General features: G+C 54.3%; 1 protein-coding gene and 1 pseudogene across 5 annotated transcripts; both read right to left on the reverse strand.

The window, feature by feature from the left end:
* Positions 1 to 3,886: 3,886 nt before the first annotated feature.
* On the reverse strand, positions 3,887 to 7,632 carry LOC119064929 (polynucleotide 5'-hydroxyl-kinase NOL9-like; annotated as a pseudogene).
* On the reverse strand, positions 6,579 to 24,390 carry GAL3ST1 (galactose-3-O-sulfotransferase 1). Of its 5 annotated transcripts, none has more exons than XM_053669948.1 (4): positions 24,272 to 24,390; positions 22,452 to 22,524; positions 12,424 to 12,563; positions 6,579 to 11,599 (listed from the first exon to the last, which is right to left on the reverse strand). In XM_053669948.1, the coding sequence occupies exons 3-4, from the start codon at positions 12,552 to 12,554 to the stop codon at positions 10,456 to 10,458; spliced, it is 1,275 nt and encodes a 424-aa protein (XP_053525923.1). In that variant the 5' UTR covers positions 12,555 to 12,563; positions 22,452 to 22,524; positions 24,272 to 24,390; the 3' UTR covers positions 6,579 to 10,455. The 5 variants fall into 5 exon arrangements, with proteins under 5 accessions (XP_053525923.1, XP_037022737.1, XP_037022738.1 ...); XM_037166842.2 differs by having other exon boundaries at positions 6,579 to 11,602; XM_037166843.2 differs by lacking the exon at positions 22,452 to 22,524 and having other exon boundaries at positions 6,579 to 11,602.
* Between the last annotated feature and the right edge of the window lie 1,156 nt (positions 24,391 to 25,546).

A 25,546-nucleotide genomic window follows, 5' to 3' on the forward strand; every position in this document is an offset into this window, starting at 1 on the left:
AATGAACCTAGAGTTTTCTCTGAGCTTGAGGTCAGTGGAGGAAGTAATGGGGATAGAGTGTTTGTGTTGCCCTGCTGTGGTCCTCTGGCCACCACTGGGTCACTGCCCCAGCAGTTCTTAGTTGCAGACCCATGGTGACAGATGGCTGAGACCAGCTGTTGTAGGACCCTGTCCCCAGGGAGGTTGAGGGTTCTGACCAGGGAAAGCTGTGAACTCATTGTGGACACAGAGATCAAAGAGGCAGGTGTGGGAGCCATGACATTCACCTAGAATTTCTACATCTTTTCAGTGAAGTTTTGGTCCAGAAGAAGCACCTGCCAGGTGTGGCTATTGTGTTTAGAATGAACCAGGCTATAGGTGTTGTCAAGCCTTAAGATATTTGCATTGAGGGTGTAGGGTAAACGGAGGCAGTCTGGCTCCCTGGCCCAGTCTTCTGGGCAATAAAGGAAGCAGTATCCCATAACCTTGAGAATCGGCCTGATAAAGGGTGTTCTCATAGCCTTGAAAGTGGGTCTAATAAACAGTTCCCATAACATTAAGTGGGCTCGCACGCACAAAATCTCACTGTGTTACACAGTATGTTCTGGCATCCTGTCGGCTTTGTCTGTATTTAGTATATAAGGGGAGAGGGGCTTGTCATTAGGGACACACGGCTTGTAGCATGTGTGGATCACCCACCTTTGAATAAAGGGCATGCCAAAGATCCTATGGCTCCATGACTTTCCTTCTGTCTGACCGAATCCAGAGTGAACCTGCTGGCCTTGACAGGCTCCAAGACAGAGGGGCATTCAGACAGGATGCCCTACCTAGGACCTTGGCCTCCACAGTGGTAAATCCCAGACCCGGGAGCCATTGCCATGCCTGAGAGCCCACAGCCGGCTTCACTCTGTGCCTATCTGATCCAGGGATCTTACCTAGTGGGACCTGGACGCAGGTCAGGGCACCCACTCCTGCCCCTCGGCTCCAGCCGGAGCTATCTCCTGCCATCACTTTCAGATACCCATGTCGAAGTAGGCGAGGCTCCAGCCCTTAGGCAGCAGGTGGGCGTTGTAGCACTGGTTGGGCAGCACCTTCGTCATCTCCCCTACCTGCTGCGGCTCCCCTTTCCTAATCCTCAGGAAAACCCCAAAGCCAATGTCTGTCCCAGCTGATGCGAACTGCTGATGACCATCTGCTGGGCTCCAGGCCCCTCCCAGCTGTGCCCACCGTCCCTGCCTGAGCAGGCAGACCAGGAATATAATCTCCTTCTCCAGTTGCAGGGGAAAGCCTTGGCCCAGAGTCACCGTGTGCTCCTACTGCACCCTCACCTGGTTGTGCAAGTAGCAGCTCCTGGCACCTTGCTCCCATAATTGGTCTGTGTGTGAGGATGGATGGGTCGGCACTAGACCACGGCCATTTCCCTTGTGTCCCTGACCTCTGGGCGACCCATACTTCTATCAGGTACTTGGGGTTGCAGTAGGGATCAACCATGGTACTCCCAGGCTCCACAGGTAGCTGATCAGGGCCAATGTACTTTGGAAGCTTCAGCTTTCAGTTGCCTGTGGGAGCAAGAGGGGGACTTTATGAAGGTTCAGAGAGGCTTGGCAGAAGGCAGGGGGGCAAGCCCAGGGCTGTCCTGTGGCATACTGTACCCCCTGTCTGGTGCGCTCCCGGTGCCCGCCAAGACACAAAGCGAGAGACTCTTGGTCTAAATTGAAGCCTCAGGATATGTTCCCATGTTGAAAATTTCCTGCCCCAAAGCCTGACCCTCCAGACCCGGCACTCTGCCCCAGGTGTTGGCCCACAGGGCCACATTGGTAGGGACTCAGCCCAGGACCTCCTGGAACCTGAGGCTGAAGATGGGTTGACTCTGACCTGGGCTTCCCTTTCCCTTGATGATTGACATCAACCCCTGCCCTCAGCTCCTGCAGCTCCAGCACCCTCAGAACTGGGGGCCAAGTTCGTGTCGGCTCCACCCCAGCAAGATGCTCTAAGACAGCAGGGTGGTCCACAGACAAAGAAATAAGGGCATTGGGGGGAAAGCAGAGGTGAATGCCCACATGCCCTTGCATAGGTACGGACTGCTTAGGCATAAAAGTAACAGAGAAGTCCATGGGAAAGCCCCCTAAATGTGATAACATTACACTGAGTCAAAATTTTAAAATAGCAGGCCAACTACAGACTTGGGAAAGTGTTTGCCAACAATGACAGGAAAGGTCAATGTGCTTAATATGTAAACAGCACTTATAAACCAATAACAAAAATACTTTTCCAGAAAATGAGTGAGACACTGGGAGGCAATAAGTAAAAAATTAGAGCATTAAAAAATTCTAATCTCACCAGTCAGAAAAGAAATCACGTAAAACAATAATAAATATTGTTTTCCATTTTAAAGATGGCAAACGTCTTTTAAATGATTAATGGTAGCCCTGGCTGGGTGGTTCAGTTGGTTGGAGTGTTGTCCCATGTACTGAAAGTTTTCAGGTTCAATCCCTGGGTCTGGGGAGGGGAGGGCAACCTTCCTTCCTTCCTCCTTCCTTCCTTCCTTCCTTCCTTCCTTCCTTCCTTCCTTCCTTCCTTCCTTCCTTCCTTCCTTCCTTCCCTCCTTCCTTTTTTCCCTTCCTTTTTATCATCTGTCTTTCAATGTTTATTAAGAGCTGAAGGCGTGCCAGGCCTTGGCCTAGGCACTGCAGGCCGATTGTGTCAGTAAGACCCAATCCCAGGAGAAGTCCACTGTTGGGAGCTTGCAAACAAGCTAGTCAACAGTTCTGGCCCTGAGTGAGCACACTGAGATGGGGGAGCCCGGAGGTCCCAAGTCAGCCTGGGGGCTGGGGTATTAGGGCGGAATGCCCAGGAAAGAGCAAGCTTGCTTTGAAAACACATAGCAGTGTTAAGCCTGCAAAGGGGAGGGGGCCTTATGACAAAGGGACCAGCATGTGCAAAGCCACAGATGTGCTCAACTGCAGGACTCCCCCCTCCCCCAAGGGTGAGGGGGACCACGGGGGGTGGAGACCAAGCAGAGCACAGATTGGCTGCAGGGGGAGGGTGTCTTGTAGGGGTGAGCCTGCGGAAGGGAAGCGAGGGGGGCATCCGGGTGAGGGGCAGAGGCCTGACCTAAGTCGAGGACAGAGCATGGAGAGTGTGTTAGTGTCCAGAGGCTGCTTAGGGTTAGGGTCAGAGTGGCTTAAAACAACAGAAACTTATTCTTTCACTGTTCTGGAGGCCAGAGGTGAAATCAAGGTGTTAGCAGCACCGTGTTCTCACTGAAAGTTCAGGTGGAATCCTTCCTTGGCTCTTCTGACTCCTGGAGGAGACCATTGGCTCGGCTTGCAGCTGCTCCATACCAATCTCTGCCCTCCTTGGCGTTGTCCCTGTGTGTCTGTCTTTACACGGCATTTCCACTGCTTATAAAAACACTAGCCACATTGGGTTATGGCTCACCCTCACGACCTCATCTTGATTACATGTACAAAACCTGAATTTCCAAATAAGGTCAGCTGCAAGGAACTGGGAGGTTAGCACTTGAACTTATCTTTTTAGGGGATACAGTTCAGCCCATAACACAGAGGGACAGTTGAGGTGGTCCCACTGAATTTCTCCAGGGGACAGCCCTGTCAGGCCTACAAGTGACTGGTCACTGTGGGTGACCCCAGCTGGACAGAAATGTCAGGGCTTACCAAGACCAAATTTGGAGCCATGGCGCCTCCTGCTGCCTGGTGTAGCAAGAGCAGTCTGGCTCCTGCAAGCTACAAGCAGTAGAGATCCTTGGAGACCTCATACTTTTTTTTTTTTTTTTTAGAATCTTGTCATTTATTTTCACATCTATATTTCCTATAAATGGATCTCTCTTTAAAAAACTGACTTTAAAGAATCACAAAATTGACGACTAAGGGTTTTCATGTTCCAAATTACATCTTTCTTTTATTTTCTTAAAATAAGTATATACTACTTCGGAATTCACACACACAAATGATTAAGAATAATAACTCCAATGCAGACGCATTCCTACCCATCCTGAACCGCAACAGTCTGTAGAAATAACAAGCCCAAACCACCGACATTGATAACCAAATGAACATCCAAGATCAACAGCATGGCTGCTGGTCTGACCAGCACACCGTGGAGCTGACCACGGAGCCAGGTCTCCACGACCTCTGTATTCCCTGAGCAAGGGCTACATGGGCTCCTCAGCCAGCTCCAGCTGTGACCAATGGCTGAGAGCTCCCTCTAATGGCAACACTGGTTTTCTTTACTGATCAGGGCTGACGACCGAATTCTTAAACACCCGCACTCACAGGAAATCAGACTAAAGGCAAGCCTGGATTTAATGAAAAGGCCTATGACACAGCAGTTCTGAGACTTGCTGCTAATGATCTATGGTGAATATTATTATAAAGATGCAAGGAACTGGATGGGGAAGGAAGCAAAAGTTGATGGTGGCAGACTGTCTTAAAATTCTTTATGAGGCCAAGATAGAGTTATACCAGCTAAATTTAGATATAAATAAGACGGAATTAAGAAGTTAGACCTTAAGTGGTCTCTAGGGTATCAAAACTCACCCTGGAGGGTGAGTCTGTGGGTCTATGAGATACTGAGTACTTAAAGACAATGCTAATCAATGACTTAAATGAATATAGTTAAAACATGTACATCCTACTAACCTCCTTCACCGTAATCTGTTAAGAAGCTGGTATTCACAGTACTGTTTGAAATTCTTCCTCAGTAAGTATCTTACCATCTTCAACGCAGAAATGGTATGACCCAGACTGATCATCCTTGTTTACCAAAATACTTCCAACCTGGAAGGTAGGGAATCATGACCACCAGGGAGAAGAGGAAGAATAGATTTCCACCATTTTTTCCCCATCTGGGAAAAATGCTACCTGGGAGAATGGCATCATCACCAGCCTCCTGTACACCCAGGAGACAGCACTAAGTGGCACAGAGTTGTCCATATGTACAAGTTCAGGTCCAGCTACTCAAAGGCAAGAACAGGCCTTTTCCAGGAGAGCTGCCCTGCCAGGCCTTGTGCAAACAGCCTGGTGTCCAGCTCCGCCCAGCCGTGTCTTCAGTCTCAGATGAGGAGTCAGTCAGGACAAGTCCAGTTTGAAAGATGCCCCAGGAGAGGCTTCCTGGATTTTAGAGCAATTTTTTCAGCATAAAACCATTGGATTAAAAAGAAGAAGAAGGGCCCATAGGAGTTCCAAATTTCATCTGCTAAAGCTGATTAAATTTAAACACCAAATGTGATCTCTTAACACTTGACCCACAGTCATAGAAGAGAACTCAGCATCGCATGGTCAGGGGATGGGAACAACCGGCCGGGTCCCCGCCCCCAAGGCCATCACCAGGAGAGGACCAGGGTGTGGCTCCAACATCCTGTTACATTTTCGATCCCGCTGGCCAGACTTCCTTCCTCCTCGGTACATTTTTGTGGCTCCAGTCTGCCTATTTTTATCCAGATTCCAACAACCAGGTCCTTGAAGAAATTTTTTTTTGGAGTCAACCATATTCTTTGTTTTAATGACATACAACGTTTTCCCTGCTGCTTTAGAAAATAAAACACAACATATGATTGAGCATACAGCAGACTAGGGTAAAACTGGGTCGTGGAGCTTAAAGAAAGGACTTAAATTTACTGAAAACACATCCACAAATTATATAGGAAATAGTTTGCTACATGAGGGCACTGCTGTTCGCAGCCACAAAACCACACCAGTTTCCAAGCTCCTTCCCATGTTAAAAACATCAATTTGTTTATCGATGGAGTTTAAGTTTTGGGTGCAGTTTCTTTTTACACATTTCCTCAGTTTCTCTTGCTCCAATTTTCTCTGATGCTCCAGGAAGTTTGAGATTATAGTCTGTCGTGACGGAAGGTATGTACCTTTGAGCCCATGCTGTTGAAGACACAGTGGGGACTGGAAATGGCTCTGGCCAGCCAACAATTCATGCCTCTTAGTTAGCTCTTCGGGGGGCACAGGAGTGAGAATGGGTAAAGCCTCTTCTTCATGTCAGTGCCTCTACAAACTCCGAACCCCAAATAGGTGCAGATTGGAGTCTGGGCCAGCAGGATGGGCTCATTTGCATATCCTCTGACGTCATCCAGGATCTGGCAAAGACCAGCCCAGCTGGCATTCTCCGTGCACAGTACACAGGTAGGAGGGACATCAGCATGAATAATCCGGAGGGCAATTGCATGGGAGGGGATCTGATAGAATGTCAGACCACGTGAGGCACAGAGCGGTTTTGGCCTTGGGGGTTGCAGCTGGCCAAGGCTACCTCACACCTGGTGCTTGGAGTTTTTCCTAAACACTAAGTCCACCTGGATGTGCATCAGTTTCTGTCCAGTAAACACAACCAGACTCTCCTTTCTTTGTCAGCAAATTCCACTTTCTCTGCAGATTCGGCCAGGTGGAACCTTTGTTTCTATTTTGGATTTGCTTTTGGTGGATAGGCCGTCACTGTCGCCTACACAGTCCGAGGAGAGGTCTGGAATGCACAATATTCAGCCCAAACCGAACTGAACGACGTGGCCGAGAAGCAGCAATCGGGTCAAATCCACAAAAAGCAGAAGTCCACCTGTCACCCGAAGTGTGACTATCTGAAGTCCATTGCGTCACAGATAAAAAGGGACTCTGTCTTGTAGGAGCTGAAGGCATGCTTTATCATCCTGTTGTAATTCTCATAGTTGTTTTTACAAACAGGTTTCCTGGAATATACTGTGTGTGTGTGTGTGTGTGTGTGAGATGTCCTCTGGTGGGTGAATAGGTGGTCCTAGAACTGGGTCTGTAATATTAAGTAAAGAAGTGCAACCTGGAGGGTAACTTCTGTCTGTCCTGGATCACATTCCAAATAGTCAACACAGGAAGACTATTTACCAACTGGTTAGTCAGGTGTCTATTCAATGTGGCCTTTCCAGCGTCCTGAGATCCATAAACCGGAATGAGAGGACAGAATGACAACCTCACAAGAGACCTCAACTAACTTCCAGGGCTTAAATAAAGGCCCTACTCCCTCCTCCCCCTCTTTTCTCATGCCAACAGATTCAAAGGCCAAAAATGCTCGGCTAATTTAGAGAGTGGGACTCTCTTGTACAAAAATGTAAAATAAGCGTGGATGGCTGATTATGAAGTTTACAGTGGAGGTTTTCAGATTTTCTACCATCACAAAGGAACCCAGAGGAGAAAAATTCTTCATCAACCAACACCTGTCAACCCGGTTAAGATGAGATCTGCGCAGAGTCCAGGCTTCCCTTTCATCCCCTCGCTTCTCTCAGGATCGAGTCTGGCGAGGCTCCGGGAGGGAGCTGCTGAGAGCCAGTGCCGGTAGAGAAGACGTCTTGGGAAGGCGGCCTTGGCTAATGGTGAAACCGAACATCTGCACGTGGCCATAAAGGCAAGTCGCATGACAGATCCCCCTAAAAGTAAAACTGCTGAAGCAGCAGCTGCAGCGGCAGCAACACGCAGGCAAGGTCCAGTCCCCTCTGACGAGAAGCAGTGGCATCGGGGCGGGGTCGATCCGGCTGCGGACCTCGGTCCGGGCAGCCCCCGCACCTTTCCGCCACTGCTGCGGCCTGCTGGGGCCGCACCGTCTCCGGGTCCTGAGCCCGCGTCGGGGCGGGAGGCTGAGGATGAGGTGGAGGGCCCCCCTCATCCTTGCGGGGTCCTTGCGGGGGTGGGGGGGAGAGTCCAGCAGCAGGGCCCTTGCTTGGGTGGCAGCAGCGAGTCTGCTGTGCTTGCCCGGAGACCTCAGGCTTTTTCTGCCGCAAAGAGCCTCAGTTCTGAGGTTGAGGTGGCCCGCGAGGACCACCAGCCTTGGCATCTGGTCGATGGACCTGGTTTTGCATCCTGCCTCCACGGCTGCCTGGCTGGGTGACCCTGTGCCGAGTGCTCAGCCTGTGTCTCAGCCGCCTCCTGAGGGAGCAAAGGGGATTGTGTGCGCGTTCCCGCAGGGCACAGGGCTGGGCACGGAGTGACCGCGAAGCACCTGCACCTACTGACTGTGACAGTCTTAATTATGTTGGTAAATGAGTTAGTAACTATAGAAAATGCTAATGAAGTGACATATTCTTAGCACCTACTACCTGCCAGATTTGGATCCCTAAGGGCCTGGAAGTGCCAGGATTAATAATAATAATGTAATTACATGTATACATTTTTTAAAAGCTCATAGATACAGAGAACAGATTGGTGTTTGCTGGAGGGGGGGAAATGGGAGAAACGAGTGAATTGTTTCTTTCAGTTTAAATAAATTTATCTTAAAAACTTATATGTAATAATAATATTATTGGCATTTCTAGGCCCTTGTTTGTCCAAGGAAATATAATTAAAATAAGGGTTCCCACACACCCACGCAGGACGTTATTGTATTGCACTAAAGTCACATCCATCTCTAATTAATAAAAGGAAAAGAATATTATTTCATGAATTTGAGGTCACTAACATCTTTTCCTGAGAATAGTCTTAAGCTATTGTCAGTTTTTTTTTAATTTATTCATTTTTGCTTAGTTTTCTCCATATGGATTAAATGAAGGCTTCAAGGGCATCCTTATTTCTTGCTGCCAAAGAACATTAATGAGGGTACAGGCCATGAAATGGCTCCAGGCTGGTGGGGTCTAACTGCTCCCACACTGACCCTCCATCCTGGTTGCCCAGAACTAAGGAGTTTCCTGGGATGTCAGGCTAAAACTGGGACGGTCCCAGGAAACAGACCCTTGGTCACCCTGACCCCTTTCTATCCTGCTTGGACCAGAAGCTCACTCCCTTCAGTCAGGGAAAGACTGACTGAAGCCCAGGGAGGGGTTAAGAGTTGATTGATCTGGCTTTGCATTCTGGCTTTGGCACTAATTAGCTGTGTGACCTTGGGTAGGTCAGTTAACCTCTCTGAGCCTTGGTCTATAGAACTGGAATGTGGCAAATATTCTATTCTAATAAGGTGTGTGAACACTTGTCTCGGAGCCTGGAACAAACAGGTCTCCTGTCACATCTGGTTGCTGGCCCCTGGTTAGAGACCCAAGAGTCCCAGAAAGGGCCCCTGCCCCCCTGGGGGGACCGAGGGAGGCAGGTGGTTCGAGTCAATGCATCCCCATCCTGGTTGGTCATACCAGGTGTGCCTTGGTTGCTCGGTGCCTCTCTGGACAGGAACCCAGGCCAGCTTGCTGACTGCTATAGGGCTGGGGCCAGCTCAGGGCTAGGGGCAGCTCAGGGCTGGGGGCACACAGCAGATAGCTGATGAACACCAAATAGTTATTGGTTAATAAACTGAGTCTAGGGCAGAAGAGGGAAACTCTGGGCCATAGGGAGCCAAGCAGAGGGTGAGGCAGCCTAGAGTGGTCAGTGGGGACTAAGGGACAGGTGGATATGGGGTAAACAGGCTCTGGAGGTGGAAAGGGTTTAGGGTCCCAAGGAGATGGCTTAGTTCTGGGTTTGGTACGTGACCTTGAGCAAGTCCCTTTCCCTCTCAGAATGTCAGTTCCCACGTCTGCAAAATGGCAGCATTATTGTGCCTGCCTCAAAGGGTTACTGTGAGAATAAGATTGTGCAAGAAACCTGTAGCCCGGGCCCGGGGCCTGCTGCTCAGTGTCCCACAGAGGTCTTCCCAACTGCAGGTTACACACACACACACACACACACACACACACACACACTTGGACTCTATCCCCATGTAGCCACACACTGCCTGATCCAATTCCTGCTCCAGTCCTGTCACTTACTTGCTCTGTGATCTTGACCAAGTGACTTTCCCTCTCTGAGCTGTCTTCCTCAACTCTAGCATGAGATAATAACAGTTCCCATGTCGCTAAGTTTGGATGAAGATGGGCTGGGATAATGCCCACAAAGCACTTAGCCCAGTGCTGGGCACATAACTGGTGTTCAGTTGGAGTAAGCAGCTGGTACTGTCCCCTGGAGGATCACACACACACACACACACACACACACACACACACACACACACACACACAATCTTCCAGGTCTCAGTAGCTTGTAGGAGTCCTTCAACCACACAGGGCTTCAGTATGTATCAAAACAAATTTTGGTACACACCAAATCCTTGCCACACCATGGGACTCTGCGCACAGAAACATTCACACAGGCACCAACCATGCTCCCTTGCGGTCCCCTGTCCCCACCAGTCACCCCCAACCTGGGCCCCGGCAGTCACCACGACTGAGGCTGATTAACAAAAACACAACATCAAATGCCTTTACTTCTGAAGTCTCCCCTTTAAGGGGAGGCAGGAAGTAGAAACAGGAAAGGGGATTTAATTTTAAAAACTGTATAATTAATCAAACGCTGATCTCAGGCCCTCTCCGCATGCCTTGGGCCCAGTCCTGGCCAGCTGCATCCCCACGGCAGCCCCACCTTACCTCGGGGACCGAGGTGGCACCAGGAGGGGATCGGGGAAGGCCAGCAGGCCCCTGCCTGGCCCCTCCTCATCAGGTGAGCAGGCAGGATGGGCCGCTGGGTGGGCAGGATGTTACCACTGCAGAAAGTCTCGAATGAGCTTCCAGAGCTTGGTGATCCAGAGGTTGACGCCGAGGTCCATCAGGTACTGGATCTCGGGCGTGAGCATGCGACGACAGAGCTGTGCATGCCGCTGCCCAATGCTCTTCTTGAGGTTGTAGCCCAGGATGGACTTGGCGCCCAGCGGCTGCCAGGGCTGCATGGCTGAGTCCTGGATGGCGGTGGCATCCACAGCGTGGCCCCCGTCGATGCAGATGCGCCGCATGCGCTCATTGGCACGTCGCAGGGCGGCCACCTCGCGGGCCATGCGTTCCCGCCCAAACGCTTCCACCTTTCGCCAGAAGCTGGCGTTGAAGTGGCGGTAGAGGCGGGCATCCAGCACGTTCCAGGCCGTGGCACGCCGGTACAGCTCGCCTGACAGGCGGGGCACGGCCGAGGCGCGGCGGGCGTTGAGCTTGAAGTAGAGCACGTCCTCCAGCTCCCAGCACAGCAGGTCCTTGAGTAGCACCAGGGACTCGTCGAAGTACTCCTGCAGGAGCACCAGGTGGAAGCGGCGCTCCACCTCCAGGATGTGCTCCTGCACCTGTGGGCTGCGGGGGTCCAGGCCGCTGTCGTAGCCCAGGTCGAAGAAGAGCAGGTTGCGGAGGTAGTGGGCGTTGTAGCCGTTGGGGTCGTAGTAGCGGTCGGGGTCCTGCAGGAACTCAGCCAGCTTGTCTCGGCCCGAGAGCTTCCAGGTAAAGGGCACCACCGAGCCGAAGTAGTGGAAGGAGGACTCAAAGAGGCGGGCGGGGTCACGGAGCACGGTGATGAAGGTGGCGTTGGGGGGCACCAGGCCCCGGACCTCCTCGTAGTGGAAGCGCATGTGGTTGCAGATGATGTTGAAGCAGGCCCCCGGCCGGTAGTCCTGCACCAGGGTTCGGGCGAAGAAGGCCGGGTAGTCGAAGTCGTTGCGGCCGTTGGGGAAGGCGAACTTGAGCCCGTGCTTCTGGCCGAAGCGGAACAGGATGTTGAGCAGCGTGCTACTGGCGGTCTTGTGTGTCTTCATGAACACGATGTCCCGCCGTGGCTGGCACCCTCCAGACGAGCCGTTAGCAGCAGCGGTGGCCGTCTCTGGCTCACTGGGGGCTGGGGAGCAGGATGCTACACCTTCCGGGGTCCTGCTGGGCACAGAGTGGTGGGGAGAGCCTCAGGGGCTGCGGGCCCAGGTGTCAGAGCCTCGGGCCCTGGCCTCTAGACAGTGAGTTCGTTGGGGAGAGTGGGATGGGGGACAGAACAGGGGCCAGACAGGCCTTCATCCAGGCTGCCATGCCTGGGCCAGGCGTTTGGCCTCTCCAGGCTCCCGTCCCTCATCTATGAAACCAGGAACACAGCAGATTCTATTCATGGGGTTGGTGTGAGGTCAGAGTGAGACGTCATGCTAGTTCTTGTCTCACTTGTGTCCACCGTGTCCTTGTACCTTTATCAGGAATTGTCATTAGGTTGAACCACAGAAAATTTTGTGGGCCAAAAATGGTCAATTTTTGACCAGAAATGGTCAGTTATCAGTCATTTGCTCTAGTTCAACTGAATGCCACCTAACGAAGGGCATGGGCCATGCCAGCCCTGGGCCGTACGGCCCCATGGGGAGGTGGGATGGCCTCCTGGTTAGGAGCCAGGCTTGGAGGCTCCTAAACTCCAACAGACTCCAGTTTGAATGAAGGCCCCATGCCAGCTGAGTGCTCTTGGACAAGCCACCCCACCTCCCAGCCCCGCTGGAGCCTCAGCTGATGCCAATGTAAGCCCTGCACACAGACGGTGCTACCTGCTTCTCATGCCGAGTTGGGCAGGCTCTGTTATTACACTCACTTCACAGGTGAGGACACGGAGACCCAGGGTACACGGTGAGTTCTGTCCTCGGTGGAATTTCTGCCCAGCATAGCATGGTGCAGGGTGTCCCCTCACCCCCACCCACACCCCTTGGTCGCCCAGAAGGGCCACTCACGCAGAGGGCAGGCCAGCGTGCAGAGGGGGCACCGCATACGAGTACAGCAGCAGCAGGAAGCTGGTGAAGAGTGCTCCCAGCACCAGCCCCTTGGCCATGGACTCCCAGCGTTTCCTCTGAGGCAGCGGCATCTCAGACGCCTGCAGGGAGCACAGAGCAGAGCAGGCATCAGAAGGCCGGCCCCAAGGAGAGCCCGCCACTGCCCCAGGCCTGCAGGGTTGAGGGGCGGCCTTGGACACTGGGCCCTGCCTCTGCCAGCTCTGTGGTGCCCAGCAAGGTCCAGGCAGAGAGATAAAGTCGTGGAGAGACGGTGACAGGGCTGCACACAGAGATGGGAAAGCGGACACAGGGCGAAGCTGGACAGTAGGGCAGGGAGAAGCTTCTACTGCCTGGTCCGGTGTTAACCTCTAAGCTGAGTGGGGAGCGGGTACATGGGTGTTCATCAGTTTACTTTTTATATCGTTTTCGGCTTCATTGAAATCGCTCACTAAGAAGGAAAAGAAGCCCCTGTCCCACTGCCTGTCCCTCCAGGCCTGGGGCCAGGGCTGTCTACAGAGAGGGGGAGAGGCTACGAACCCCACACCTCTTGAATCCCAGCCATTCCCAGCCCCCCCACCCCCGTCTCCGGTGCCGCCCTTCCCAGCTGCTCAGCTGGGAGCCTCAGCTCTTGGACCCTTCACTGGCTCCTGGCTCTGTAGGGGAGGCAGGAAGAAACCAAGGCTCCGAGGGAGGGAGGAGAGGGCTCAGGCCCAACAGCCAGCCAGGCCTCTGCCCACACACCGCCTCCTCTCCAGTCGCCAGCAGGCAGGGTTGCCCAGGTAAATCTGAATTGCAGATAAACAACAAAATTGATTTTAGTATAAGTCTGTCCCATATATTGCACGGAAAATTATTCAGTGTTTATCCACAAACCCAATTTAACTGGGTGTCCTGGTGTTTTGTTTGGCGTTGGTTTTGGGGTGGGGTGGCAATCCTATCAGCAGGGGACTGAGGTGTCAGCTGCAATGGGTCCGGGAGAGTTGGGACTCGGGGGGACTGCCCACCTCCCCTCGGCTGCAAGGCTAAGCACCAAAGTTTCCACTCCTGTTCTGGCACAGGTGGCACGGGGCCCTGAGGCCACGAGAGGCCACGGGTGCTGGCCCTTAACTACACTCACTGGCACGTCACCACTGTCCCTGGGAGCAGAGGCCAAATAACCTGCCTGGCAGAGAACCCCACATACTTCCTCCTGGAAAAGTCACCCAAGAGACCCACAGACCCTTCCTGGAAAAGGGGCCCTCAGGCCCACCCCACCAGCCACAGGAGGCCCGGGGTCCTCTGCTCATCATCCGGAAATTTCTCCGCACAGGAAAAGACTCAAAGAAGCGATAGCAGAGGGAGGATCTACACGAGAGGGAACATGGCCTCCCCGCGACAATGGCACGTCTCTGTTTTCTCAGACGGGCCCTCGGGGTGGACGAGAGTGTGGGAGAGTTTCTGGAGGGCGCTCTGACAGGGAGGAAACCACAAGCTCTCTGAAAAAAGTCCCGCGTGCAAGGGTGTTCATGGCCGCTTGGTCAGAAAAACATAGAAGTTGGAAATAACCTGAGCTTCCACCAGCAGGGGCCGTGACACAAACGACAACCCATTTCCAAAAGGAGTCATGTGCACCCATTTAGAAGAACAAGGCAGAGCTGGGGGCCTGGCTCAGAATCACACTGATTTCCAGGGCATGGAGCCCACAAATCTGCATACGTGTGTGAGACAACACACAGGGAGCCCCGACACAAACAACAGGAGGAGGGGCAGCATTTGACATTTTAACAGTGGCACCCTCTTCAAAGCGGGGGGAGGGGTACACACGGAAACATTTTTCTATATTTTGCATTTCTGCCGTGGTTGCATTTTTTTAAAGGGACATGTATGACCTTCTTGATCAGAAAGATAATCAGATATGTTTAATATATTTAAATAATAGATCAGAAAGCTCTGGAGGTGGGGTAAGCTGCCTGGGATGGTCTGGTCACGGAGGGGCCCCAGGAAGGAGAGGTGCTGGCCTCAGGCTCTGCAGGCCCCGGTCCCGTGTCTCAATCACAGGAACCCCTGGGAGCCTCCATTTTCACCTGCAAAATGTGGAGCTGGTTCTCACTGGCTCTGCTGGAGACGGGGAGGGCAGAGTGGCTAATACAAAGTAACCAAACACAGAGAGGGCTGGGTTAGCTGCCCCCCTCCTCAGCACCCACCGGGGGACGTCTGGGTCTGTCTTTGTCACCCTGAGGGTGCCCCCCATGAACAAGGAGTGGCTGCAACACCCCTCCCCCAACCCTCCCAAGTTCAAACCTGCACCACGCCTCAGGTGCCCCCACAGGCCCACCAGGGAGAGCCCTTAGTCAGGCCACAGCCTCAGACGCAGGCCCAAGCCCTGAGTGAGACATTGAGTCTCAGCTTCTCTGACTTTAAAATGGGGAGGACTTAGGATTCCTGCCCTCAGAAAATCCCCAGACCCCTTGCCCCCCACCACCTGAGTAGCCCCACTCACCAGGGTACTTTCTGGAACTCTTAGAAGCTGATGGCAGAAGCTCTGGGGCAAGAGCCAGGCAGTAGGGGGCAGACTAGCCTCCCAGAGCCATCAATCAGGCTCTGTCTGGCCCCGCCCAGGATGTTCCCCAGCCTCCATCACTGCCTCACTCAGTCACTAGTTCATTCTCCCACTTGGGCTTCCTCAGACCACTCGGCCCTGCCAGGGGCTGAGCCCTGGGGCACCGCACCTTCTGGTATCACTTTTGAGCCCCTAGTATGAGCCAGGTGCTGGGCAGGGGCTTCTCCAGAGCATTTCACTGACTCCACTCAGCTATCCTAGGAGGCAGACCCCACTGTCACCCCCATATTGCAGATGAGGAAATCGAGGCTCCAGGAGGGGTTGAGACTTGCTCGGGTCACTCAGCAAGGCAGGGTTCAGGGCTGGAATTCAAACCCAGGTCTGCCAGCCTCCAACGAGTAGCCTCCAGTGTTGTGCACGGCAGCCCCTGCCTGACGTGTCCTCGGCCCAGCCTCGAGCCCCGGGGAAGAAGTGTGTGTGCAGCAGGAAGTTCCACCACAGAAGGCTGAGGTGTGGCTGTGGACCTCTGTCCCAGCAGCACGGCAGGGTCTGGCCTTTGCGGGCTGGGCCAGGGCAGCCAGGATGAAGGGTGGGGAAGCAGATGGGGCCCTGGTGGCTGGTCCCTGCTGTCTCAGCAGCATGAGACATCCAAGGTTGGTGGCTCCCTTCCTGCCTGGCCTCTGTGAACTTGGGCACATGGCTCACCCTCTCTGAGCCTCGGTCTCCTATGTTCAACAAACACGCAACAGCAAGGTCAGGGCAGATGGTGCCCTTAGTGACCACAGGCAGAGCCCTGAGTAAACTGAGGCCCAGAGGTGGGCTGGCCAGCAGCCAGGAGCCTGGCTGGTGGGAAAATAGTTATGAGGCCATGAGATTTCAATGAGAGAATGCATGTACACAGGCAGAAATCAATACATATTAATTATTATTACCACTATCGACCAGGGCTCCGCTGCAGGCAAGCCTGATGGTGATTCAGTGTTGAGCTCTCTGAGCCTGGCACTTGGTGAATGTTTGGTAAATGAACCCTTACGATCCTCAGGGCAGAACGTGGCCAGGGGTGATAACATATGTGTGAGAGCCACATATGTCAGTCAGACGTGTGAAAGTCACACAGAGCCGACACTTTGGGGCCAGGGTCCTGGTTTTGAATCCCAGCTCTGTTGTCCCCTTGCCGTCTGCCTTAGACAGGCCTGTGCCTTAATTCCTCCTCCAAAATGATGGTGCAAACTCTCCCTTCATCACAGGGCGGTGTGCGGACCCTCTGCCTCCCTCAGGGAAAGCGACCTGCACAGGGCTGGCACTGAGTAGACACTCACTGAGCCTGGGCTGCTGCCATTGTTCCCATCATCATTATTGTCACCCTCCCAGGGTCCCAGTTGGCCCTCTGAGGTAGATGCCCACGTACCCACGATGGGGGATTACAGGCCACCGACAGCCCCAGGTCTAAAGCCATGGGATCCTGAGGGCAATCTATGTGGCCTGAGCCTCCAGTCTGGAAGGCAGTGCAGCAGGAAGGCTGAGGCTCAAGGTCACACAGCACGGAAGCAGCAGAGGCAGGATTAGAACATGGGTTTCCTTCTTTCTCTGCCTATAGTGGTGACAGTCCCAGGGCAGACGGTCCCCCTTCCCTAGTCCGCCTCATCTATTCCTGCCCTTCTGGGTTACTCCAGCCCTCCATCCGTGCCCAGGGCTGGCCCAGCAATCCTCCAGTTTGACTGGACCAGCACCTTCCAGGGAATGAAGGAGAAATCAGACTCATCCCCCGTGGCGTGCACACAGGCAAATGAAGCCAGGATGGCAAACCTCCTGTTGGAGAGCATTACCACCGGGCAGCGCCTGGCCCCAGGGTGTCCTGCTTTCCCAGGGACCTCTGTGCAGGGGCAGAGGAAGATGTGCTTACCTTGGCTCTTGACTGGCTACCCCTTTCTTCTCCCTGCCTGAGCAGCCACGTCTGACTCCCAGGCTGCCTCTGCGGTCACTGGGAAACGGAACGCTCCAATGACACCCAGTAGTGTGCCGGCTGGCTCCCTCCCACTCCAGGGGTGTGAATATTCATGAGTTCCCTCCCTGGGGATAGCAGGTGGCATGTCCCTGTACCCTGCAGGTATACCCTCTGCCCCCTGGGTAGCCCCTGACCTTCTCTGGACCTCAGCAGCTGGGCAGCTCCTTCATCCAAGGGCTCAGCAAGGTCCCTGGTGTCCTTGAGCCAAGGACACAAGCAGCCGCAGAGCCCTGCAGATAGCCCAGGACAGGCTCGAAGGCCTCGGGAGCGACAAGGAGGCCACTGGGGTGGGAAGGCAAATTGCTCCTTGAGCTACAGCTCCTTTAACCCTGCCCTGTGCATCAAGCACCTCTGTTAGCCCACTCCCCAGGTGAAGAAACCAAGGCTCAGAGAGGTGAGCTCACCTGTCCAAGGTCACACAGTTAGCAGAGGGCAGACAGCCAGACAGAGTCCAGACACGGACTTGCCAAACTCCAGGGCTCAGAGATGCTGAGGCACGGCCAGAGAAAGGTCTGTCTAAACTCTGGGGGAGCCCAGTCACGGAGCAAATCACCCCGGAAGGCCTCCTTGAGCAGGGCTGGGGAGGGTGGGCATGATGACTTTCACCGCTATGAGCTCCAAGTCCTTTGTCAAAGAGGTCCCAGTGCAAAATCCGGCCTGTCCCTCCTCCACCCGTGTGAGGGATGGTGGCACAGGTGGCCCTGGACGAGCCTGGAGGGATTCGAGCCAATCAGGGATGCTAATGATCCCTCCTAAGGTTTCAACAGGAAGAGGCAGTTTTAGGGGGCCTGGCCCTAGATGAGAGAGGGTACCTCCAGCTCAGCGCAGGCACTGGGACCGCTCCAACCCCACTCTTAGCTGGGTTTAGATCTGTTCTCTCTCAGCTTTGCACCCAGACAAAAGGTGCTCAGGAAAGCCCCCTGCATCCTCCCGTCAGCAATGACACCCACAGTCCCCAGCATGGCCCAGGCGCAGGGCTCTAGGTACCTGATCGTCAGCATTAATTAATAATAATCATTACCCCACACTGAGCACTTTAATAGGTTGAGCTGCTGCCAGCCCCTCCCAGGGAGCAGCAAGCATCTTTGCTATGATCTCTCTTCCCCTAAAGCCCTGCCCAGCCTGGGAGCAGCCCCCCATCCCCAAGCACTCATGAAATACCAGAGCTTACAGGACCACGAGGAAGGCCCAGAGTCCTGATCTGAGTGCTGGATTGGGACGAGGCACAGGCAGAGTCGTTTCCTCTTTTCTGGGCTTAGCGAGCTTGAAGGCAGATGTGTGGGATGAGTCTGGGCAGAGCTGGCATCAAATAGCTGGATGGTGGCTTGTGAACATGGATTGTGGACCAGAGTCCAGTCCCATGCTCAGGACTTGCCGTGTGTCACACACCCCCATAATCCTCTCAAGAAGTCCCTGTTATCACCCCCACTTTATAGAGAAGGGAGCTGAGGCTCAGGGGTGGGGGAGTGACAAGCCCAGCATCGCATGGGGTTAACAACCTCATCCAGGTGGGAGTGGGGCTCAAGCTCTTGGACAGGAGGCAAGCTCATGAGTGAGGTTAAGAAGAGTCACGTGAAGCAAAGCTTTCCAGAGCAGGGAGCAGTTAAAGCAGGACCTGTGCCTCTAGCTCCCCACCAGGGAGGGCTGTTCCCCACATGACATCATCTCTAGCTGGTTTTTGTTGTTGTTGTTTTTTAAGATTTTATTTATTTTTAGAGAGAGGGGGAGGGAGAAAGAGGGGAAGTGAAACATTAATGTGTGGTTGCCTCTTGTGCGCCCACTACTGGGGACCTGGCCCACAACCCAGGCATGTGTCCTGACTATGAATCAAACCAGTGACACTTTGGTTCACAGGCTGGCATTCAATCCACTGAGCTACACCAGCCAGGACTGGTTCTTAATTATAACAACAGTCCATGCTCACTGCAAAAAGGAAAAAACTTTGGCCAATTACAGAAAAATGTAAAGTCGACAATGAAAAGAGCTCCATCCCCAGACATTTTGTTTCTGTCTATATATGATATATGCATATAGATGATCTCAGAGTTCTCTTTTGGGGAGCTAATTTTGTTTTTAAGCTGCTTTTTTGCACATATCAGTAGATTGTGGATACTGTTTTGTGACCACAGTGAGTTTTAAATCAATCAGTTCTGCAGGTATTTGCTGAGCACCCGCACTGTGCCCAGTACTGGGGCTCACGGCGCCAGGGGCACAGAGTTGGGGCTCACGGAGAGGGGAGCAGATACCTGCAGGTGCTGTGATGGAGGACACTTCGGTGGGGCTGTGGGAGCCCAGACTAAACACTTGATTCAGCCTAGAAGGTGGGAGGGACAGGCTCAGGGAGGCTTCCTGGGGTAGGAGTCTCCAGGGGCAGAAGCTGCTGTATATTTTCCAATTTCCAAAGGCACTCCATTCCCTTTTCCCCCTGGGTGCATGGCTAAAGTACGTTTCCCATCCTCCCTTGCAGTTCAGTGTCCTCACGTGACTGAATTCTGGCCAATGAGCTGTGAGCATAACCACAGCTGATGGGTTAAGTGGGCAGAACTTCTGTGGTCGTTTCCCTCCACTGGATGCATGAGAATGGCGGCTAAGGACCTGGAAGTGGGAGGGGCTATAAGATGGGAGGAGCCTGGCTCTCCACATCACTGCTTACCAAACAGCGGATTGGATTTTATGAAAATGACAACTAAACTGACATTGTGTTAAGCCTTTCAAACTTGAGGCTTGTCTGTTACAGCAGCTGGCATTAACTATGCACCTGTTACCCTAAAATGAGCCAGACAGAAAACAGCATGTGTGAAGGCCCAGGGCAATTGAGAACCTAATGAATGCTTAGCCTGGCTGGAGAGTCCAGTATGTGTGCATGTCAGAGGTTGTGGGGCAGGCAGGGAAGACTAGCAGCACAGCTAGAAAGGGGGCAGGGGCAGAGAGGACATGCAGGGCCTCGGGAAGCACGCTAAGGAATCTGGCCTGGGTCCTGTCGGCAATGTGGGGCCCTGGGAGTGTCTTCAGCAGAGGAGTGAGGAGATAAGATTCCCATCAGGCTAATAGACAGAAAATTAACTACAGAGGTGGAGAAGGAATGGGAGAAGCAGGCAGGCCTTGACAATGGCTGTTCTGGCTGTCTAGGTATGAAATCACCAGAACCAACAATAAGGCTGGGAGTGGACTAGAACCACAGCATGGGAGGGAAGAATCCCTGTTGGGGTCACTGGCTGGGGGTGGAGCTAGTCCCTGAGTGGGGGACACTAAGAAAGGAGCAGGTTTAGCATGGGGTTGAGTGGGCAACGTCAGTTTTAGTTCAGGACATGCTGAGTCTCGACAATGCGTGAGATGCTTGCAGGCTGTGCAAAGAGCAGTGGGATCCCCTGCCAGGAGCTCAAGAGGAAGATCTCAGGGGACAGAGACTGGGAACCAAGGGCACAGAGGTGGGCACTGAGGTTAGAGAGCAGATGGAGTCGCCAGGCAAAGGCTGAGGGAGGAGAAGGATGTGCACTTATGGGAGCAGGAAGGGGAAGATTTGCCCCTGGGAGATACAGATTAAAGGCCCCCAAAGCCACTGGCTGCAGAGCATCCTGTGGAACCACTGTCCCCATGAGTCTTTCCACACTGTTTGCACACAGGAACAGGGCTCTCGCAGAGAAAGTGGAGGGATGAGTGTCCTGGGGCTGCATCCTAGGGGACTCTCCTGGGGACACTGGAGGAGGCTTTAAGAGGAGAGCAAGATGACACATTTGACAACAACTGTTATAGTCCTAAAAGTGTCCACACTCAGACCCAGCAACTCCGCCTGTGGGAATTTGTTCCAAGAAGATAATCTTGCACAAGATCTCAGATGGACCATAAAGATGTTCATTATGGTGTTATTTAGAAAAGGCAAAATTAGAAAGCAACTAAATGTGCAACAATAGAAAATAGTTAAAAAATATTAAGTGACATTCACCCCATGGTCTATTATGTACTCATTAAAATGATATGTTCACACTATATAATAAAATTAAATATATATACACATATGTGTGCACACACATATACACATATGTAATTTTGTTTTATAGACAGCCTGTGTTCGTTGGAGAAAAAGGAACAATAAAAAATTAGGATATTTCCATTTTTAAAAACTACATTCTGGCTGTAGGAGGAGGGGGGCGTGGCTGGTTTGAACCATGCCCCACTGTGCTGTGTGACCATGGCAGGCATGCTGCCCTCTCTGAACCTCGGTGTGCTCAAATGGGGAAGAGGCAGCAGAGCCCAGGACAGAGAGGAGGCTGGGAAGCGTGGGCTGCACAGGAGAAGGTTCAGATGGGAGAGGCTGGCCCTCTGACCAGGAGCACTTGGGACAGAGACCTGCAAGGATCCGGAAGCTTCCTCGCTCTGAGCGCCTCTGGAACGCGTTGCTGGAGTAGAGGGGAGGACTGCCCCGAGGGGTGCTTCAGCTGGACCCCAACTGGCCAGCTCCCAGGTCCACATCCAAACTGTCATCCCCAGCATGCTGCTCCTACTGTCCCCTTGGTGCGGGGAATGGCTGCCAGCTGGGTCCCAGGCCCAACTACGAAGAGGCCAATGTTCTCTGATGATTCAGAAAGCTATTTTTGATCTTGCAGGGTCACCTATCTCTACCTTTTTCAAATGGCACCCACATCTGTGACCCCTACAGTCCCTACCAGTGTCACCTGCTAGCCCCAGTGGCAGGTGAGAAAACAGGCTCAGGAACGTGCCGAGGGGCTGGACGTCAAAGCCAGAACCAGAAGCAGGCTTGTAGCTCTTCCTGCTCCACCGCCTTGTCTGGGCACACACACGGCCAGTCCCGCTGGCACACTGTCACCCCAGAGCAGCTCTAATGTACAGTGACAAAACTAAAAGGTCAGTCACTTCTTTATTGGCTCCAAAATTACTGAGAACCCTGGAGGTGCATACGGGGGAGCTGGTAATACCATTCTCTGTACCTTCTAGAGTGACTGAAATGTTTTTTAAAGGAATGTCACGCACTTGTTTGCATAAAAACAGGAAACAATATAAAGGGTTTTCAAAGGTGCTGGGCACTTGTTATGCACAATGCGCTGAATCCACCCACCTGCTTCTCTGCTCCTGCAGGGGCCGAGGTGCCCTGGCTATACAATCCTGGCTCCACCACTCCCCAGCTGGGCCGCCTTGGGCAAGTGACTTCCCCTCTCTGAGCCTTTCCTAAAAAATGGGGGTCCTGCCACCCTCTCAGGGGCTTGCTGTGAGGACCAAATGGGACGAGGCACACACAGCCCTTTGCACACACCTCAGAGCGCTGTCATCACCCCCTAGATGCCCTTAGCAGGAGAAGCAGGACCTGCCAGTGCAGACTCCTGAAGGCCACCCTCCCCCCATCAAGGGCACCCATATTCCTAGGCTCCAGACCCAAGATCCCTAAGATTTTGTAACAGGAAATCGAGGCACAGATAGGGAAGGACTCACCTAAGGCCACATGGCAAGTCAGGACACCTCTGGGACCGGGTGTGGGGGTGCCCGACCACACCTCACCTTTGCCCTGGAACCAGCAGGAGGAAAAGAAGGTATTGTGTGGGGTCCCACTACCGCCCATCACGTCTCACCTGGGGATTTCACCAGCCCCCTGCCCACCTCCGCTCTGTCCAGTCCTTCCCATCTGAAGCAGGACAGGGCTCCCAAAAGGGTTTGTCTCTATTCCTCACCGAGTCAAAGCAAAGCAAGAAGCCCTTCCAGAGCCTGCTGCCATGCCTGAGGTCCCACCACCTGTCCATCATTCTCCCACTTAATCGCCTCTCCCACTGGGGTGGCACACGCAGCCCTTCAGGCCCCAGAGAGAGGAAGGGACCAAGGGGACACACTCCTCCCTCGCTGGGTGACATGAGGGCATCGGACCTAAGCTCGCAAACATCAGACCCATGCCCATCAGGCAAGGAGATGAGTGGGAAGCAGGCAGGCTTCTTCGTCCACAGGGAGCCTCTTTCAGGCAGGGATCTGCCTGAGAGAGAAGCCGGGCCTAAAGCTGCCCCAGGTGGCAGCTGGGGACAGGCTTCTGTTGTCTCTGATCCCCGAGTAGCAGCCTGCTCACCCTGCGAGTGTCAGGCAGAGCCGGGAGCCGGGGAGGCAAGGGGGGTGGGATTCTGAGCCGGGAGTTCGGGGCGGCCCAGGCAGCTCCAAGAGGCTAGGACCCCAGAGGGACTCGGAAGTCTTGAGCAGGGCTGGGGTCCTGAGATGCAGGCTGGGGCAAGACTCCTATGACCTTTGAACTCTGTGACCTTGGACAAGTCCCTGAACCTCCCTGAGCCTCAGTTTCCCCTCAGGATAATGGGGACAGCAGCAATGTCTCCTTTGCAGGGCAAGGCCTAGTGCGGCAGCACAGGGCTGCTCTGGCCCAGGCTTGCCCTCAGCCTTACCCTTCTGGGCCTCAGGTCACCCCTTGGTAAGGGGAGAGATTGGATTCTCCCAACTGGACTGTCCTGAAGATTTCCATGGCACCTGTCACCTCGGCAACCCAGGCGATCAGGTGTCAGGCCGTCACCTCCCTCCCTCCCACTGGTGTGGGTCACTGCAGCCAGATGTGCATGCATCACCTCCTGTTCTAGGCAGGTAAGGAGAGGAGAGGGTCCCCATTGGGAAGGGGCCACCATCTTGCTCTGTGCTGTGACCAAGGTGCTGGCTTGGTACCAGACTGGTTCTCCTTTCTGGGCACTGGTCCAGAAAACAGGGGAACTATTGGATTTTCTAGGGGACCAGGGTTTGTCGGATTCCCACCAAGCCTCTCCTTGGTGGCCTTGGCCCCTCTGTGCTACAAGACAGGGCCTCCCCGAAAACGAGGGGATCAATCTCTTACCAGGGCCCCCAACCCGTTCTGACAGACCCCTCCCTTCTAGGGGAAGCCTTGTGGGAAGAGGGGAGATTCCTGCCCCTCCTCCTCCAGAGCACAGGCTGCTGTGTCCAAGATTAATCATTAATGGACTTCTAGCTCGAGCCCAGCTCCACCCATCCCAATCCAGCCACTGGGAAAACCCTGGAAATGGGGACCCAGGGGAAGAAACCAAAGGCAGGATGAGAACCAGCCTGTGCCATCCTGGCCCCAGCCTGCCCACCGGCCTCATCAGCAGGCAGGGGCACCGGGCCTGGAGCTGCAGTAGCACTTCCACATCACTGAGCTCTGGGTCTGGGCGGGTGCGCCGTCCGTCCGGGTTGGGATGGTGTGTGGGTGGGGACCCAAGGGGGTAGACTGAGATGGGGTGTCAGCTGGCAGTGGGTGCTGGGACCCCAGGACGTACCTTGTCCCCGTTCTCCTCGGGCTTGCTGTGATGGTTCGGCCCGGGCCGCGCCGCCCGGGCGCTTACTAGGCGGCGGGGCGTACCCGCCGGAGACTCCAGCTCCGCGGGGCCTGGGCCATTCGCCCGCCCCGCCCCCGACGCCGCTGCGCGGGCTCCAGCCAGGTGCGGCCGTCAGCCTCGCCCAGCCCCCTGCACCACGGCCAATGGGCGCCCCAGACCGCGGTCCCCTCCCGACCCTTCCTCGCGCGCCCAGGACGCACAGAAGCGGCATTCAGGGCGTCCGGGACAGCATCGCGCCCCCGCCGGAGGCCCAACAAGGCTCATTTGTCTCAGAAGCGCCAACGGGGCCATTGTCCCGCCACCGGACCCTGAGGCTCGGCTGAGCTCCCAGGCTCTGAGGGGATTCGAGGGTGCCTGGGAAACGGGGTGGCGTGGTGGTGGTGAGGCCTGCTCTGCTCTGGGAAGAAGGCGGCAGCCAGATCAGAGGACTCAGTGGAAAGCGGGCCCCCGTGCATCAGTGCAGGCGGGGGGGCACGCTTTTTGACTTCTGAAATACAGATGGGAGGTGGCGGTGGTGCCAGAATTTGAGGGTGGCTGAGGCAAGGGACCCATCTCCAACTGGCCAGCCCCTCGAAGGTCTCAGCTGACCCCACCTCTCCAGGGCACCCATCAGGGCTGAGCACAGTGCCATCAGCACGCAGGTGCCCCCCATGCAGCGTCCACCCTTTTCCAGCTGGGCTTCCCTCCTCCACCTGAGGGCCAAGGGTGGGGACTAATGCCTGTCTGTAACCCCGTGTAATGCTCAGCTCCACCTGTAGGCAATGACAAAGCAGCTGGACGCCCAGTGGGGCACAGGCCATGTCATAGCCCCGCTGCCCCCACCATTACTGGGCGACTCTGGAATGGGGAAAATTCCACACCATATCTGATGGGCCTGCTCTCCGGCCCTGCCCTGGCGCCCCTGCCACAGCTCCAGGATGCACACGCACCCAGCTAGGCCGCAGTCATGCCTCAGGGCAGCAGGCTTTGGTGCCAGGGGTCCTGACCCTGCCCGTGAGGGCACTGCCCCACCACCATGAGCACAGCAGAATGGAATACAGCCCTATCCTCCCCATAGCAGAGACGGGGGCCCTGGGGCATCTGCTCCCTCAGCCAGAGCCCACCCAAGATCTCCCTTCCCTCTCCACGGGTCAGGCCTGCAGCCACCACCCAGAAAATGTCCTCAGAGCCTAAGCAGCAAGAGGCGGGGCCGAGGCCCTCCCTCAGGTGCCTGCC

Source organism: Artibeus jamaicensis, unplaced genomic scaffold, assembly GCF_021234435.1.
Source record: "Artibeus jamaicensis isolate MK-2021 breed Jamaican fruit bat unplaced genomic scaffold, CSHL_Jam_final contig_525, whole genome shotgun sequence".
Classification (NCBI taxonomy): domain Eukaryota; kingdom Metazoa; phylum Chordata; class Mammalia; order Chiroptera; family Phyllostomidae; genus Artibeus; species Artibeus jamaicensis.

Coding starts and splice junctions, on each gene's coding strand:
- GAL3ST1 (XM_037166843.2), bottom strand. CDS start 12,554: ATGCCGCTGCCTCAGAGGAAACGCTGGGAGTCCATGGCCAAGGGGCTG. Junction 11,603..12,423: donor CACGCTGGCCTGCCCTCTGC/GTGAGTGGCCCT, acceptor CTCTGTGCCCAG/CAGGACCCCGGAAGGTGTAG.